Below are 16445 nucleotides of genomic sequence, written 5' to 3' on the forward strand. Positions count from 1 at the left end.
TTGTAGGCCTTTATTTCTGTTAAAAACACCTCTCTTTGTCTGATAAGAGGAACGAATGGGCTGGCTTTTATACTGCTTCACACCTAAGAGTGGTCTCATTTTTCTTTACACTTTGCTGGATGACCAGCGTAGTGAAACAATGGACAAAGCCATTGCTCATTCGAAACTTTGTGTGTTTATATGGGTTTTATAACTTGACAAGTATTTTGAGGTCTTATAATGCCCTTTTATGCATTAAGAACAAAGACGTGCTAGCTGCAGCTGATAATGGTGATCATACCTCACAAGCTCTACTATGAGTTTTGTGAAAACCCACAGAAACGGCCAAATTGTTCAATTACCTGCTTCTAAAACCTTACGTTCATTTGCCAATTGCTGCTTACCCAGTGTAATTTAAATACTTGATGTAACAGAAATGACAAGGGCTTTATAAAATGCAATGATGATGCATAAAGTATGACCATTAAAAACTTTACATTTATTTAAAAAAAAACTCTTGTAGGCCTTTACTTCTGTTAAAAACACCTCTCTTTGTCTGATAAGAGGAACGAATGGGCTGGCTTTTATACTGCTTCACACCTAAGAGTGGTCTCATTTTTCTTTACACTTTGCTGGATGACCAGTGTAGTGAAACAATGGACAAAGCCATTGCTCATTCGAAACTTGAGTTTTTTTCACCAAAGAAACTGGATAGCCTCGAGCCCCAGGCTGCTCCAGTGGAAGCTCATTTAAAACTGAGAACAGGAGCCACTTCTTGAACCCAATGAGTTGTGAGAGTACAGAACAGGATACCCAGCCATGTCGTTCAAGTAGATACTCTGGTTTACTTAAAAAAATAGCTGGATGAGATCCTTGAATGAGCCAATCCCTACCAAACAGGCCAGGTGGGTTGAATGGCCTATCACTTGTAACATCTCTGATATACATGTGTTCAAAGGGCAAGCCCCAAGGACCCTCCTCTATTCTAAGGCAGCCATTGTTTAGAATTTCAAAGGTGGCAATCCTAGATAACAGCAGTTTACAAGAGTGAAAAAATTTGAAAACACCTCATCAAGACCACCTCCTAAATCCTGGAAATACACTTAACAGACACTAAATCGGAATGTTAGCCACAAGAAGAAATGTTTGTATTTTAGTTATATAGACCAATAGACCAATTATTTACATTTCATATGCTGTAAACAACGAGAGCGAAAATCATTATTAACACTAATGAAGTTTAGTTTGTGTATTTGACATAAAATGTATGTAAAGGCTTTTTCCAGGTCATTCTGGGTTTACTATCTGTAATGCTCCATTGTCGGGGTACAAAAAAGACACGAACTGCTAACTACCGAACTCGCTTGAAATTCGTCTCTATATATTTATATTCAGGGTAGTCCACCCGGAACAAGCATAAAGGAAAACACTAGATTATGTTGAAGTACATTCATATATATATATTCATGTTCCGGCGCTAGAGGCGCGCTATAGAACAGAACGGAGCGAGGCTCTCCCCAGGAACCTGAATAGCACCATACGCTACCATTTCTCCCTGAAACATTAGGCGGTACTTATGCAGGTTCCCGGGCCCTCGCTCCTGGTGCATGGCGGGCTGCTGGAGGTGAGTATCCCAGTTTGCGCTGCAGCTACTACGAGCGGAGGGAGAGATGGGATAGGAAAATGGGGGAGAGTTGGTAGGGTTTCTCAGAGAGGCAGCAGGGTGTTGGGGTTGTTCGGCCTTTAAGCAGATCCGAAAAACGGTTAACACCCGGGCTCTTAGAGCGGCATTACGGCCGCGAGAGCGGAGAAGGGGGTTGCGCAGACGGGTGGGAGTTTCGCCTTTAAACAAATGCAGTATGGTAGCTCCGGCCTGTTTGTGTCTCTCGCCTCTGCTTCGCCGGGCCGGAGTGGCAGGCAGAGGTATCAAAAGGTTTAAAGAGGAAGATAAAATATTTTCTTCTCCACATATCGGCACAGAGAAATACATTTGTCAACATTGTTGTCTGAAGGAAATAATTTATACTAGGTACCCCGTCTCCCCAGGAAATAATGTAAACAAATATCTGTCGTAAAAGACATGTTAATATACGAATGGGGGGTAGCTTTTTCACATTTCCGTGGTGCGTTTTTACTGAAGACAGCACGGGAAATCCGGAATAAATTATTTTAATTTGTAAATTCAGTTAATTTAATTCAGTAACGTTTATCTTAAGTGAAGTCGCTTGTTTGAATCATTTGAATTGATTTTTTTAGATTGTGATTTAACTTGAGTATAAAAAGATAAAATTGATGTTTTGTTATATTGGTTAAGTATGTTTTGCCTCCAAACTCAGAAGTACAAATTGTCAGGCACGTGCACGACAAGTCCCGGTATAGTACAGCTCTCAATCGTCTCCCGCCCGTTTCCAAATCACAACACATCCTGCAAACTGCAGCTAGTAAACCCCCTTTTCCAGAGCGCAGTGTAGCTCTGTTTGTTCTTCGCTACGATCAAGAAACTGTAGTCAATCACCTTAAACGTGCTCAAAGTTACATGAAATGTTTGGACATTTCAGATAAGTCTGTCACGCGGGTTGCATTCAAGATTAAATGCAAGGGAGAGTGCTTATTACGTTTAAAACATTGTTAGAGACACTGCGAAAACAGCTTTTTTTAACTATCAATCTTAAGAAGTGTAGCACATGTAACCATATGGAATACAGTCTTCTACATTTAAAATGTGGTTACGACCCAGGCTGTATTCTGTTACTAGTGTTGATATTATTGGAGGAGGGGGAGGGGTCAATCTTCTGCTTTTAGTAGTTAGTATTACACAGGGTTTTGGTAAAATGCCATATCAAATTTTGATGGCAAAATACATATGATACTATACCATGAGTATTTTTCCAGAAACTGAGAACCCGCTTCTCTTCAGCAAAGAATGTTGAGATTTACACTTTAGTTACTCTGCTCAAAATACTAACCCTGGCATATATTAAATAGTTGCACATGACCCTGTGTACAGTATAGCTCCTTACATCTAGGTGCAGTTTTCTTAATAAAGTGAGCAACGATTCCCCTAAAGGAGCTCGGAAGTTTAAAATAACAGCCCTGTTGTTATTGTGATACATTTTCCCCTGCCTGCTTTTTAGTGATGTTAAGCTCTTTAAAAGTCTGCCCTGCTGAGAGGGATGACAGCATTCGTTGACAAAAATATTTTAATTGAAATTTAGTGCCTTAGGGGGAGTATTTTTAGCTTTGCAAGATTTCTGGCGTGAAGCCTGAATGAAAAGCAGTTCTGTTGCTGGTCCACAGGTGAAGGATGGAGAGTCTAGGACTACAGGCTGTGACGCTCAGTGATGGCTCCACTGCTTACATTCACCAAGCCATCAAAGGTAAACCACTGGGGACTGGGAGGAATTCACAAGACACTCACAATAGAGATGATCAGCATTTATACATACATAGGAACAGCTAAAGGTTTATTCTGTGCTAAAAGGAAACATCTTGCGGAATGCTGAAAAAGGTTCCACAGCCGAATTGTTCTCTTTTTTTCTTTACCTGTTCCTTTGCATCTTATGCAGCTACCTGTTTGACATTATTATATACCTGTTATTTCAAAGTGTGAGAATTGGTTTTTAGAGGAGGGTAAAAATGCAATTATGCTTTTTTGTTTTCTGTGCCTGCCTGTAGCTTTTCTCTGTGCGTGCATGTAGTGTTTAACAAGTCAAACGTACTAGGTTTGCATAGAATCACTCTTGGGATTGAGTGGTAGCCTTGTGAAAGTGAAATGCCTCATTTGGTCTGTTTTTCCCAGAGGTTATTTTTTAATGCAGTTAATTAGCTACATTTAGGGCCTATGAGATTGCCTGATAACATCCTTCACATAGTAATATACATGCTGAAAAAGATGAAGTTGAGCTCAGGCTTCAGTGTCTCAAGAGTCTTCAGTTTTCCTTCTGTGTTTTTCCTCCAGACGGGAAGCTGATAGAAGGAGACACCATCCAGCTGGAAGATGGGACCACTGCGTACATCCAGCAGGTCACCGTGCAGCAGAAAGGTGAGACTGCACAGAGCCACCTGTGCATGAGTCTGTTTTCCTGCTCCTACAGAGCGACAAATGCACAGTATTTCTCTGCAGGATTTATTAACACAAGAAAAGTTACAAACAAGTTGAGGTCATTCAGCCCATCTAAGCTGTTTGACAGCAGCTCCATTGATCTGAGGATCTCAAATATCTGTAACTTGAAAGAAACCAGAGTATTGGCTTCAACCACGTGGCTGGGCAGTTTGTTCCACACTCCCACAACCCTTTGGGTAAAAACGCCCTCCTGTGCCAGCTTTTAGAGGCATTTCCATATTGCAGTGTTTCAGTGTTAAATCGGAAGAACGACACTAGGTTGTCATTACCATTTGAGGATGTTGAATATTTGTATCGGGTGCCCTCTTGGTCAGAGAAAATTAAGATTTTAAAGGTTCAGTTAAGTCGGCTCAGTTAAGTCAAGCTATCACCAGAACACACTCCACTGGAGCGTAATTTTCAGAAAGTGGTAAAAGATTCAGTAATGAGTAACACTATTTATTTTTTTTAAAGAAGAATGAAGATGACCTACAATTAATGTATATCTTACCTTCAAAATAAACTGTGATTATACCTTTTTGTTTTGAAATCTATTATATGATGTCCTTATTTTACTTTTTTTTGCTTTAACTATGATGTTGGTCCGCCATTACCCTTAGTAAAAGCACCTACCAGCTTTGAAAAATAAGGTGTTTTCAATCTGAGATTTCTAGAATGGGTTTTGCTTTAATGCCAAAATGATCTTTTCATGTAAGACACCCCCCTCTGTTGAAGAGGAATGTGCAAGCTCGCTTGTGTTGAAAAATGAAGAGATGTGCAGTTGTTACTCAAAGAGTTGCTCTCAGATTCTCTCACAATGTGTTCAGTTAGCTTCACACTTGGTGAGTGTCTGTGTTGCCTTGGTGTAGCGTGATGTTCTGCAAGGCGCATGCACAGTGGGCTGAGCCATGCCTCTCGGTAGATGTCTGTGGTCAGGAAGTCCTGCGGCTTTTTGCAGATTGCAATCAGCCAGGCTGCTTGGTGAACCTAAAATTGGTTGCGTGTTGCACAACCTCGGGGAGTGGACCTGCGCTCAGCTCTACATGTCATAACTACCTGCTGTTTAACGCCAGCTCACCCATGTCAGAATAACCCGTGCCTTAATCATCAAGTTATTTCTTCACCATAGCAGAAGACCCCAGCTGTTTGATAAAGAAGAAAATGAGCTCTGTGTCTCATCTGAGCCCTGTTTGTGTGTCCCTTGCACATTTTGTATGAGCCAGGCTCATACTGGCACAGGCAGCGGTGTAAGAGAATGTTTTATTTCTGAAGTTTAGTTTCTATATGGTATTTACTGTGGCTGCCTCTGCGCTCTCGGTCTGTGGTTCAGTTGGGGACTAAACGTTGCAAAGATGCTGTGTAGGTTAAATGGTGTAATTGTCCGTGTAATTGTCTTTGTGTGTACCCTGTGTGTACCCTGCGATGGACTGTATGTATGTTTCTGGGATAGGTTACAGGCAACTGTGGCCCTCATAAGAGTAAGCGTTAATCTGTGTTAACAGATGGATGAATGTTTCTGTAGTGTAAAAGGAAAGGGGTTTGTTCATGACATGGTATTGTATGTTTCCATTGTACAAGTCTCTTAGACTAGAAAAAGAGAGTGTTCTCTATAATCCCAAGCATGTTATTACAATGTACGATATAGTCTCAGACTGATCAGAGCTGCTCTGCTGATTTCAGATGCTGCCATTCCAAAAGGCCTTTTTATTTATTCCTTTTTATTTTACATATACCTGCCTAAAATCACCAGTTGTTTTTTTCTTCTTGGTTGATGGCTGTGATTCTGCAACTGTAGCTTCATCAGGGAGGATCATGATTAAGTGTGGGCAGACTCCTCTTACCTGTGCCTGGCTTTGTGTCGTTCGTCTTTTAACACGTCACAGAAGGAGGTTTAGTGCGCATTGGAGGAGAGATTCATCCCACAGTGGAGGCTGTGACGCTAAGACCAGAGCCCTTAGCAAAAACCTTCTACTCCAGTTTTTCCCCGCTTGTCATACGACTCCCTGAGTAATGTGTCTTGACGGGTTTCTATCCCCTTTCAGAGACCATGTCTTTTGAAGATGGCCAGGTGATCCAGCTGGAAGATGGAAACACAGCCTACATTCACCACACCCCCAAAGGTAGGTCTGAGGTTTAAATTTAACTCTCTATAAGTCTGTGGAGCCATCTGTCAGCACCATGTAATTTGGTGTTATTTTGGTTGAAGCTTTTAATAGAGCACATCTGAGGTTACTATCAGCTGTTCGTTTTATACAGATTTTAAGACCAGCTGAATCAGCTGGAGCAATCTGGGTAAAGTACTTTTCTCAAGCATACAGCAAGAAATAATATATGTTATTTTTAAGACCTAAGATGGAGTGCCAAAAAGATCCAATGATTAAGAACCAAGTTTGATTAAAAACCAGAAGATGCAGCATCTCTGAAGTTTAGAACTGCTCTAGAACATTAAAGGTATTTTGTGAATGAAGAGGACCTGCATGAATCAAAACTGTGCATAATAAAACAGTTTGCTTTTTAATTTCCAAACAGTTAGATGCACTGTTTAGCATAGGTTGCATAAATTATGTTCCTTGGTGACGCACATGAAGCTCAAGGGGTTACACTAGTTCCCCATATTAATGTAGGGAAGTGTGACACCTGCTGTCTTCCCTCCTCCCTAGATGGCTACGACCCCAGCGCAGTGGAGGCTGTACAGCTGGAGGATGGCAGCACGGCCTACATCCACCACCCCGTGGCCATCCAGGCAGGCAGCACCATTCTGGCTGTGCAGGCAGAGGGCGATCTGGAGGAGATGACAGCTGAGGAAGCAGCAGTAGACCCTTCCATCGCTTCTCTGGAGCAGTATGCTGCCAAGGTCAGAGGGCAAAGGGAGCCGAGCTGGGCTGCTCTACTCTCTTGAGTGGTTTGGCGCCCCTGCACAGTTGTTTTTTCCTGCACCTTTACAACCCAGTCGCCACGTAATGTTACTTTTCAGTGCCTGCTCTTTCAGGTCTTGAGAATACACTGAGGTGCTGTGCAGAGACGTTTACTTGATAGGATGTGAGATTAATAACTGCAGTAATCCAGTCCTCGACTACAGAGGTGGGATTGAAGATTAACGCTCCCCTGGTTTTTTTCTTTCCTGTGCAGATGTGCGAGTCAGATGTGGACGAGACCATGAGCAGCACCAATGGGCTGCAGGAGATGGACTCCGTTGAGGAGCATGCCACAGTCCAGGTACAGTAGAGAGGGCTGGGAGTGCACTGGGCCTCTCTGTTGCTTGCTGTCCCAATCCCTGGTCTGTCCACCCTGTCGCTCTGACTGAGTTCTGCTCGCACCCACCCTAGAGCTGCTCTCTGACCATGACCTCCATCCTCAAATGTGCATTTTGCATTTTAAAGGGACAATATTCTTATTCTACAAACGGTATTAAAATCAGTTAGTCGGCTCAAGGTAATAAAAAATGCAGCATCGCACTTCAACGACTGTCCTGCCCTGGCCAGCGTGACGGATTAGGCTCTTGTCTCCCTGGCCACTGGGAGTGCAGACCGCAGTGTCCGGCCGTGACAGGAGCTCCGTTGTTGCCTCCAGGTGCTGTTGGAGGGGGAGCCGCGGAGCTTGGGGAAGGCTCAGCAGAGTGGGGAGAAGTGTTTCCGCTGTGACTACGAGGGCTGTGGGCGGCTGTACACTACTGCACACCACCTGAAGGTCCTGCGCATTTTACAGTTTCCCTGTGTCTAAAGTGGCCGTGAAGGTTGTCCAGAACTGGCGCATTCTTTACAACGTTCACTGTGAAGTAATATGATTGTTTGGTTTGTGACATACTGTAACATTTTAAAAACATCTATATGATGACACACAGTGAACATGTGAGTCTGTGTTTTACATTAGTAGCTCATTGGGCACATAATGTTTTTTTGTTTTAAGTACTGAACAGGTTGTTTTGTTGATTGAATAGTATCTACAAAATACTGAGATCAGGTCATCTGATTTCATTAAACCCCAGGTTCAGTTTAATATCCGAGTTAAAATTGCCAAAATGAACAGTTGGACTCTGCATAAATGGAGAATGATGATGATGATGGAGAATGATAAAATCATAAAATAATTTTAATAACAAGAACAGCAAAACTTGTAACCATGAATCACTTAAGTGATGAACATTACCTGGGTGCTACTGGCTGAAGTAAGGCCTGATTATCTTTGAGAGAAGTTTAAAATTGGTTGTCTGTCTAAAAAATATGTAACCTAGAAACTAGAATACTAGGTTTGCGGTTTGGTAAATAATTTTACTTTTTTACCAAATGCTTACGTATTGCAAATGTTTAATTGGATTTCACAGTGCCTCTGCTGCTGCTGCTAATGATGATGATTATTCCGATTATTATTGTTATTAGGTTCATGAAAGAGCTCACACTGGAGATCGGCCCTACCGATGTGATGTCCAGTCATGTGGGAAGGCCTTTGCCACAGGCTACGGGCTGAAGAGCCATGTCCGGACGCACACAGGAGAGAAGCCCTATAAATGTCCTGAGGACATGTGTTCCAAGGCCTTCAAGACATCCGGGGACCTCCAGAAACACATTCGCACACACACAGGTACTCCAGTCCTCTGCAGGGAAACTCTGCTGGAACTTCCCCAGAGACAGATCCTACCTGCACTGCTCTTCAGCCAGTTTGGCATGCCCACTGGCTTCCCACAGCTACAGAAGGCACAGTGCAACATTGTTTTTAGGAGGATGGTGTTGGTCATCATTTTCAAATAAGTGGAAAGCTGAATCCACGTAAACTGTATGCTGTTTTTATCAGTTGTTTTCTTCCATCTGGGAAGAAATTGTTTGTCCAAGACTTCATTTTTAAGAGGAAAAGATCCCCACAAAAATTTTTCCGCATACCTGGAAGAACAAACCAGCCACGGGGGCCTGGGGGCTGGACTCGCGTTGATGTAGGTGTGTCGGCTCTGCAGGTATGGTGAAGAAGGGCACAGCCGTCCTCTGTGAAGGGAGGGCAGGGCCCTGCGCCATTGTAATGGCTTGTGTGTTCTTTCGCCCTTCCCAGGCGAGCGGCCGTTCAAGTGCCCGTTCGAGGGCTGCGGGCGCTCCTTCACCACGTCCAACATCCGCAAGGTGCACATCCGCACCCACACCGGGGAGCGCCCCTACATGTGCTCCGAGCCAGGCTGCGGGAGAGGCTTCGCCAGTGCCACGAACTACAAGAACCACATGAGGATCCATACAGGTGCGTGCAGGGTCACGGGACACAGCTGGTCTAATACAGAGCCCTGTATTAGAGTGTGTGCTGAAGGGACACCTGACAAGTACCCTGACTTGCAGTACATTTATCAACACGAAGCAGTGAACTGGCACCGTTGTGGCATAACCGTGCTGCAACTGCGTTGGCATAATTGTTGTTGAAAGTCACGCTGGTTGTCCCCCGTCCAGGCCTCCATCCTCCATCGGCAGCGTGGCAGCTGTTGGTGTCCATGAGGCTGTCCCTCTACGGTTAAAAACTGTCGCTCAACAGAATGCTCTTTAGGAGGATTATAAAACTAAAGTGCAGAAAATGGACAGTGGACGGCATTTCGAAAGCACTTCTGTTAGTTAAAGTAAAAAGCTGCGTCAGCATGCGTAGGCTGCCAAGGAACAAGTAAAGGTTTATTCCATGCTGAAAAGAGAAGAAAAAGAAACGCAACGTTTCAGCTGTGGAGCCTTCTTCAGGTGTGAAGAAGAACACCAAGAAGGCTCCACAGCTGGAACGTTATGTTTCTGTTCTTCTGTTAGTTATATGAGAATATCAGCAAAAATCTCATTTTTTAAGAAGCAGCAGTAGAAAGAAGTACTTTTCAGCGTTCTAAAGAAAATAAGATTTCTAAAGTGACAGAGGGTACTCATTTTGTGTACCTGGCTTCCTGTTCTATTTCTGATTTTCTTCTGTAGGTTTCTTGTCTTAGAACATTAGCTACATAAATAACCATGGTAAACCTTTCTCAGTGCTTTGAATGCACTGCAGTAACTCCGCAACACTACAGGCAGCAAGAGTGCTGGAGGCTGAACAGATGCTACACCCCAGTGACACAACCTAAGAAACAAAACCCACCTGCAACTCTAAAGATATCTGTCCCCTGTCTGTGCTTCCAGGCGAGAAGCCCTATGTGTGCACAGTACCAGGCTGTGGGAAGCGGTTCACAGAGTACTCCAGCCTGTATAAGCACCATGTGGTCCACACGCACTGCAAGCCCTACTCTTGCAACCACTGTGGCAAGACCTACCGGCAGACCTCCACACTGGCCATGCACAAGCGCACCACGCATGGAGACTTCGACGCCACGGAGGAGAGTGAGCAGGCCCTCTTTGAGCAGCATGGCACAGGTGGAGTATTACTGTCACAGACAGAGCTGAGCTTTCACAAGCTTGTTTTAATGCGCATGCATGATATAGAAAAAAATATGATTAAGTGTATAGCAATTAGTCAGTTAGGTAACTGTAATAGTAACATCTATTCAGTCTACGATATGCTCCAATTTTCAACAGGAAGTGATAAGCAAGAACACGTTTTTACATTTCATACTACCATTGCCATTTCAAAGTGAACTTTTTGCATGTCACATGGGATGGACAACACGATGCTGCAGTGGTTAGCATTGCTGCCTCACAGCTCTGGGACTCTGGGTTCAGTTCTGGTGGGGCTGGTTGAGTGTGTCTTTCCAGCTCATTCTGATCCTGTTTGTCTGTTTTTCTGGGCTCCACAGACGCAGAGGGAGAAGTCTTGGAGCCTCCAAGCAAACAGCCAAGAGTTGCCTTTCTGGAGGGGGACGAAGGGGACGAAGAGGGAGAGGCAGAGGATGGTGGCAGAACTGTCTCCTCTCAGGTTACCATGGTTGCACATGATGTCATTGGGTCTCAGGTTGCTCTCATCACTCCAGACGGGACTCAACAGGTAGGAGTGTTGGGAAGACAGATGGAGGATTTGGAGTTCTTTTAGTACCGATGATCCAAATTGGGCGATAGAAGCCTTTGGTTAACAAGTTGCATCGTTGTGCAAATAAACTGCAGTCCTCAAGTTTTTATTAATGTTTTTTAAACTTACAATTCAAAAGGTTTTCCAAAAAAACAATGTCTAAACACGCTGAACCTATACATCCTAGTTCTTGTGTAATTCCAAAGTGAAGTTTCTCTCTAGAAGATGGAAATATCCAGAAGGTCTTAAAGTATCAGGAAACTGATAAATATCAGAGTATTTTAGAATTAAAACACTAAGACTCAGTGTTCTTGGGTCCTGCGTTCGATTCTAGCCTGGGGCAGCTGACATATTGTCCCCTGTCCCCATTTTCCTCCAAGTGATGTGCTTTTCACCCATTTTCCAAAGACAAACCGGCTAGGTTAATTGGTTTCTGTAAATTGTCATGTGTATGGCACTGTGATGGACCGAGGTCCTGTTAAGGAAGTAGTCCCACCTGGTTTGTGTGTCCAGAATAGGCTCTAATTTGCTGCGTTCATTACCAGACTTAAGGTGCTTTCAAATAATTAAAAATGATTCTGTGCTCTCCGTACCATGTCTGTCTGTCATGTTATCTGTGTTGCTAATGCTTGTTGTCCCCATTGGGAAACGTGTAGGCCTTGACCTCTGCTTTGACTTGATATACAGGTTAGCCTCTCCCATGAAGAGCTGCAGGCCCTGGGCACAGCCATCACCATGGTAACACAGGACGGCACCACCATCACAGTCCCAACGCATGATGGTGACATCACAGGTTCAGGGCCTCACACTGTAACCATGGTTTCGGCAGATGGCACAGAAGCACAGCCGGTATGTGAATTCTATTGTCCAATGACCAGCAGCTATATGTGGTAAAGCTTTATAAAACAACAAATCATAACAGAGTAAAAGAAGGAACTGGCTTTGTCACAGTTTTGCTCTTTTTCTTTTTAACTGTGTAGAAATCTTAGTTAAGATGTTTGTTGTCAAGTAGGTATTTTCCTGAATATCTAATGACACAGTAAGATCACTGCATCCTAAGATGGTTAAAGGTTTATAATAATACCTGCTGCTACTTGTTCCGTGTGCACCCAGAATGTATTGATTCAGGAAGTCTAAGACCAGTGACATTATCAGTACTAGCACAAGAGAAGATTGCACTGAAACAGAAACAGTGATACCCTTTCAACCAATGACCACGTTTCATTATTGACCAAACTGCTGTGATACCTGGAAGAAAATATCCTGCAAGCAACCAGTTAAGCATTTGGCATTTAACAGCATTCATTTAAAAGTTTTAAATGTCTTTAGTAGTTTCAGAAAATTGTATGCTTGCCGGGATTGGCTCCTACTCCCCTACCACCCTCGATTGGATGAAGTGGTTAAAAAATTGATGAATAGAAAACTATATTGATTGTTCTAGAAGGTGATTTGAGTTATTTGAAATCCAGAAGATGTCACTTTATTTACATTTAAACTTTTTCCCCCTCACCTCACTCTTTCAGGTTGCAATAGTAACATCAGATGGCATGTTAACTGGAACCTCTGAGCTGTCTGCCCCTCATTACCAGCAGGTGGCGCTGTTGGCCACAGCAAATGGCACGCAGATTGCTGTGCAGGTCAGTCAAATTCAGCAAGGCAGTATCAAACCCTGCTTACACAAACAGCGCATCCCTCACTCTTTTCTTTATGTGAATCGAAGTTAATGTTGATTATTTATTTGTCTCCATGCAAAATGTCCTCTTTATTTTACTGTTGATTCCAAAATTGTATATAGAAATCTACGAACTTATTGTATCTGTGTTGAACCCTCCCAAATGGAAAAGGCCAGTGGCCTTTTACTGCGGTGGCATGGTGTTCGAGCTGAGGGATAATCTTTACAGACTCCAACTCCCCCAGCCCTGGCAGTGATCAGCCACTCGTGCCACTCTGCTTGGGGAATCCTGGTCACAGTCCAGTTAATGACACAGGTCAGAGCTAAACTGGTGATGTCAGGGCAACCTGTGGTCGGCATGCACCTCCAGTATAAAGGTGGAGCCATTCTGGAGCTAAGCCTTTTTAACTTTTGTTTCGTGAGCATTGGGAAAAACGCAAAACTCTCTTTAAGCCTTCCCCTGACTTTCCAATTAATCCATGACGTTGTCTTGTGTGTCTGCCCAGCTGGAGGAGCAGCAGACCCTGGAGGAAGCCATCAGCTTGGCTACAGCTGCGATTCAGCAGGGGAGCGTGGTTCAGGACGAGGTGACAGCGCAGGGGGGCTGCTGAGGAGCAGAGACGGCGCACCGCACAGTTGCCCCGCAGCGGGGAGCAGCTCAGAGACTGAACAGGCCAGCCCCAGCCCGACCAAAGTGCAGAGACGGGAACAGGAGCCAACTCCCCATTGTCTCTTGCCAGCTTTAACACACAACTTCATCTTGGCAGGAATTCATGGCTCAAATGTGGAGGTTTGAGAGGGTGGCGGAAGGGTCATGTGCTGTTCATCCGGAAAACGAAACAGCCCTTGACAATCTCCAGTTGAGCAATACAGAAAGCAGGAGAAAACTGTGGACATTTTTCCCTGTATTAAAAGTAAATAATAAAAACTCAGAACTGTAAGTGTCAGAAAAGGTCTGGTATAATAGTTTTATGTCTGACTTCAAACATCACCTTATCAAACAAGAGAATTGACTGTCTTATTTTTTTAAGTCTACTAACCTAATAAATTTTAGAAGACTTGGTTTAAGAATTAAACTTGTTTTATACATATTTTATAGACTTACCAGGTTAATGGCAGGGTTACTTATAGGCATAGGCAACAGGGGAGGCTTGGAGAAGCAATTGAGAAGTTATAAGAAGCTAATTGCTTCACTGCAATTATAAAGTGACCAGAAGTAGTCAAGGCCTCAGTTTAACAGCTCATCAGTAGGTTGTACCCCTACGCCCCGGTGTCCCTGGTCTCTACACTTGGACGTTTTCATACAAAGAGAAGAGTGCTACCTACTGGTCCACAAACTGTTATGAACATAACCTTTCACCTGGCTACTTCTCATCGTTGTGTGTGCTGCAAGATGTTTTAATTTAGAGTAGAATGTTGTTATCGTTAATATCTCTTATCTTTGGCTGCTGGATCTGAGATTAATGTTTAGGTGTGGAATGTGGGAAATTAATACAGTTGAGACATTCCCCTTCAAGTGTTGTAACGTCACTAGGGTGACTCATCTCCAACAAACATGAAAGAGCTGAGCCTATGGCAGCAGCTTTTTGTGGAGATCTTGTGCCTCGACAAGGATTTCCATTTCTTTTGTCTTCCTTGTCCCTTTAAAGTTGGGTTAGAAGCAAGACTGCAGTTTTCTGCTTAGGCTGGAATGACAAGAATGTTTTAGTTTCCATTTAATGTGTCATTTCACATTTTCCTATTCTTTTACTCCAATGTTCAGATCGTCATTTAGCTTGGGCCAAATGCAATCAATATTGGTGGAGGTGTGACATTAAGCTGTTCCTGGAAATGTGTGTCACAGAGTGATCTGGTGGTTTCACTGCATTCACCGTACCTTTATCTGCGCTGGCAGAGTAAAAATGTTACTTGAGAGAAAGAGTGTGACCAACTATAATACTGCACGTATTGCGATCTGGGTTTTCAGAGAGGAGCCAGGAGTTTTGCTAGGCATGATCTTTCAAACTTTTATTAAATTTGGCAACCTGATCTTCACAGTGTACAAGCTTCAGTATTTGTCAATCTCCCTTCAGATTCTCAAAATACTAAATACTAAAGAAAAATATTTTGGATGCATTGTTTTCAAATTCTGTCTCAAGTAGAATCTGAGAGCATGGAAGGTGTATAGTTTTTCTTTAATCTTTTCCTTTTTATAATGTCAGTGTTTTACAGATAGTGATAATTCCTTGCATTTCTGTGATGCTTTTGAGATCTTGGCAGTCCTTAAATAATTGAATAATTGGCGTACTTAATGAAAGCTCAGTGGCTGCCTTGCTATGGTATAACGAAGGGTCTTTACACCATTATTTCCTGGTGTTTTTCACACTAAAACCCCTCCACCATCCCTAGAATGACCACCAATGCATTTTTATTATATGGGGTGGGGGTCCTCCCCAAAACCAAACAAGTTGAACATTAACACATGCGCCTCTCTTATCACAGTTATATTATATAGGTTTGTCTACACCTTCTGGGTACAGAATAAGAGCTCAGGAAAAGGACAGAGCTGCTTTGTTTTACCATTGCGTATCTTTTATTTTGTTCCAGGCCTGTTCTGGCACTACATTGTTGCCTTGCAAGGCGTTTTGTATTTTGCTCCAGTGCAAAGTTCAGACAACTGGACTATAACTTCTGAGGTTAAATCGTAAGTAAATGCAATACAGATCTTCCCAGCTGCACTGAATCTAAAATTGTAATGTTCTTGTCACTTTTGCGGTGGAGCAAAAGCTCAGTTTATGAGGCCCTTTATGAGACTGGGCCCTTCTTATGTGTGATGACATCAGTTTCTCTTTTTCATTGTTATTTTCCATCAATAAAAGGAATTTGGTTAATAATTTTTGGAGTGTGTCCTGTGTGTTAACCCCTGGAATGTTATTATCAGGAGTGCCAGGCTGTTCACTGTAGGGATTTTGTATAAGGGAAAGGGTGGAACGGCGGCTGTTTATTGCTGATGTCTCACAGCTCTTGAGTCCTGGGTTTGATTCAATACTTGGGCACCTTCTGATTGGAGTTTGCATGTTTTCCCAGGGTTTGTAGAGGATTTAGTGTAGTAGTAGTACTTAAAACACATGCTGGTTAGGTTAGAGTCAGTCAAATGTGGAAATGTGTGTGCCCTGCGATGGACAGATGTCCAAATGTTTTACCATACAGTCTAGATGGGCTGAATCTCCTGTCCAGGGGATCCAACCTGCCTTGCATCCTATGATAGGCAGCCTGAATTAGGTTGTAGGCTGTGTCTGAAAATTTCTTTTTTTCTGGGTGGGGTTTGGGAGAGATGCTCTGAGACTTTGGCATCCAAAGACATGCAGGTTATGCATAGTGGCTCGCCTCCAAATTGTACCTTACCTCAAGGGGTAGTAGAGGCATTTTCTCAAGTGATTCACCCTGTGTCGGCTCAGTAGTTCTGCTACAAACAGCGTTCTTGTGCGCACAGCACTGCCAGGAATGGAAATAGGAAAATAACAGCTTAGCTATGTTGTTTTTTGGTATTTTTTTAGTTTCTGTATCCTTGGTGGGGGAAAGTTGGTGGGTATGTTATTCCATCTTCCTAGCCTCTCTGTATCCCTGTTCTTTTACTCTAATCTTCCTCCCATCCCCAAATCCCACCATTTAACCCCAGGGAAGGGGGATACTGGTCCCATAGCCCTGGCGTGTCAGCAGTTTTAATTCCAGCACAGCTCTGAATATCTAAAACAGGCTTGGGACCAATGTAACAAC

At 43.3% G+C, this 16445-nt stretch overlaps 1 protein-coding gene across 9 annotated transcripts; it reads left to right on the forward strand.

Moving 5' to 3' along the window:
• Nucleotides 1-1534: 1534 nt before the first annotated feature.
• On the forward strand, nucleotides 1535-15562 carry znf76 (zinc finger protein 76). Of its 9 annotated transcripts, none has more exons than XM_088640318.1 (14): nucleotides 1535-1603; nucleotides 3277-3356; nucleotides 3938-4021; nucleotides 6124-6201; nucleotides 6742-6935; nucleotides 7211-7297; nucleotides 7652-7768; nucleotides 8458-8659; nucleotides 9119-9298; nucleotides 10198-10428; nucleotides 10809-10996; nucleotides 11705-11866; nucleotides 12541-12654; nucleotides 13196-15562. In XM_088640318.1, exons 2-14 carry the CDS (start codon nucleotides 3284-3286, stop codon nucleotides 13298-13300), a joined length of 1815 nt encoding a protein of 604 aa, XP_088496444.1. In that variant the 5' UTR covers nucleotides 1535-1603; nucleotides 3277-3283; the 3' UTR covers nucleotides 13301-15562. The 9 variants fall into 9 exon arrangements, with proteins under 9 accessions (XP_088496444.1, XP_088496447.1, XP_088496443.1 ...); XM_088640321.1 differs by lacking the exon at nucleotides 1535-1603 and adding an exon at nucleotides 1622-1676; XM_088640317.1 differs by lacking the exon at nucleotides 1535-1603 and adding an exon at nucleotides 1631-2008.
• Nucleotides 15563-16445: the final 883 nt, after the last annotated feature.

This window comes from Lepisosteus platostomus, chromosome 7 (genome assembly GCF_059453375.1).
Source record: "Lepisosteus platostomus isolate fLepPlt1 chromosome 7, fLepPlt1.hap1, whole genome shotgun sequence".
NCBI classification, from domain to species: domain Eukaryota; kingdom Metazoa; phylum Chordata; class Actinopteri; order Semionotiformes; family Lepisosteidae; genus Lepisosteus; species Lepisosteus platostomus.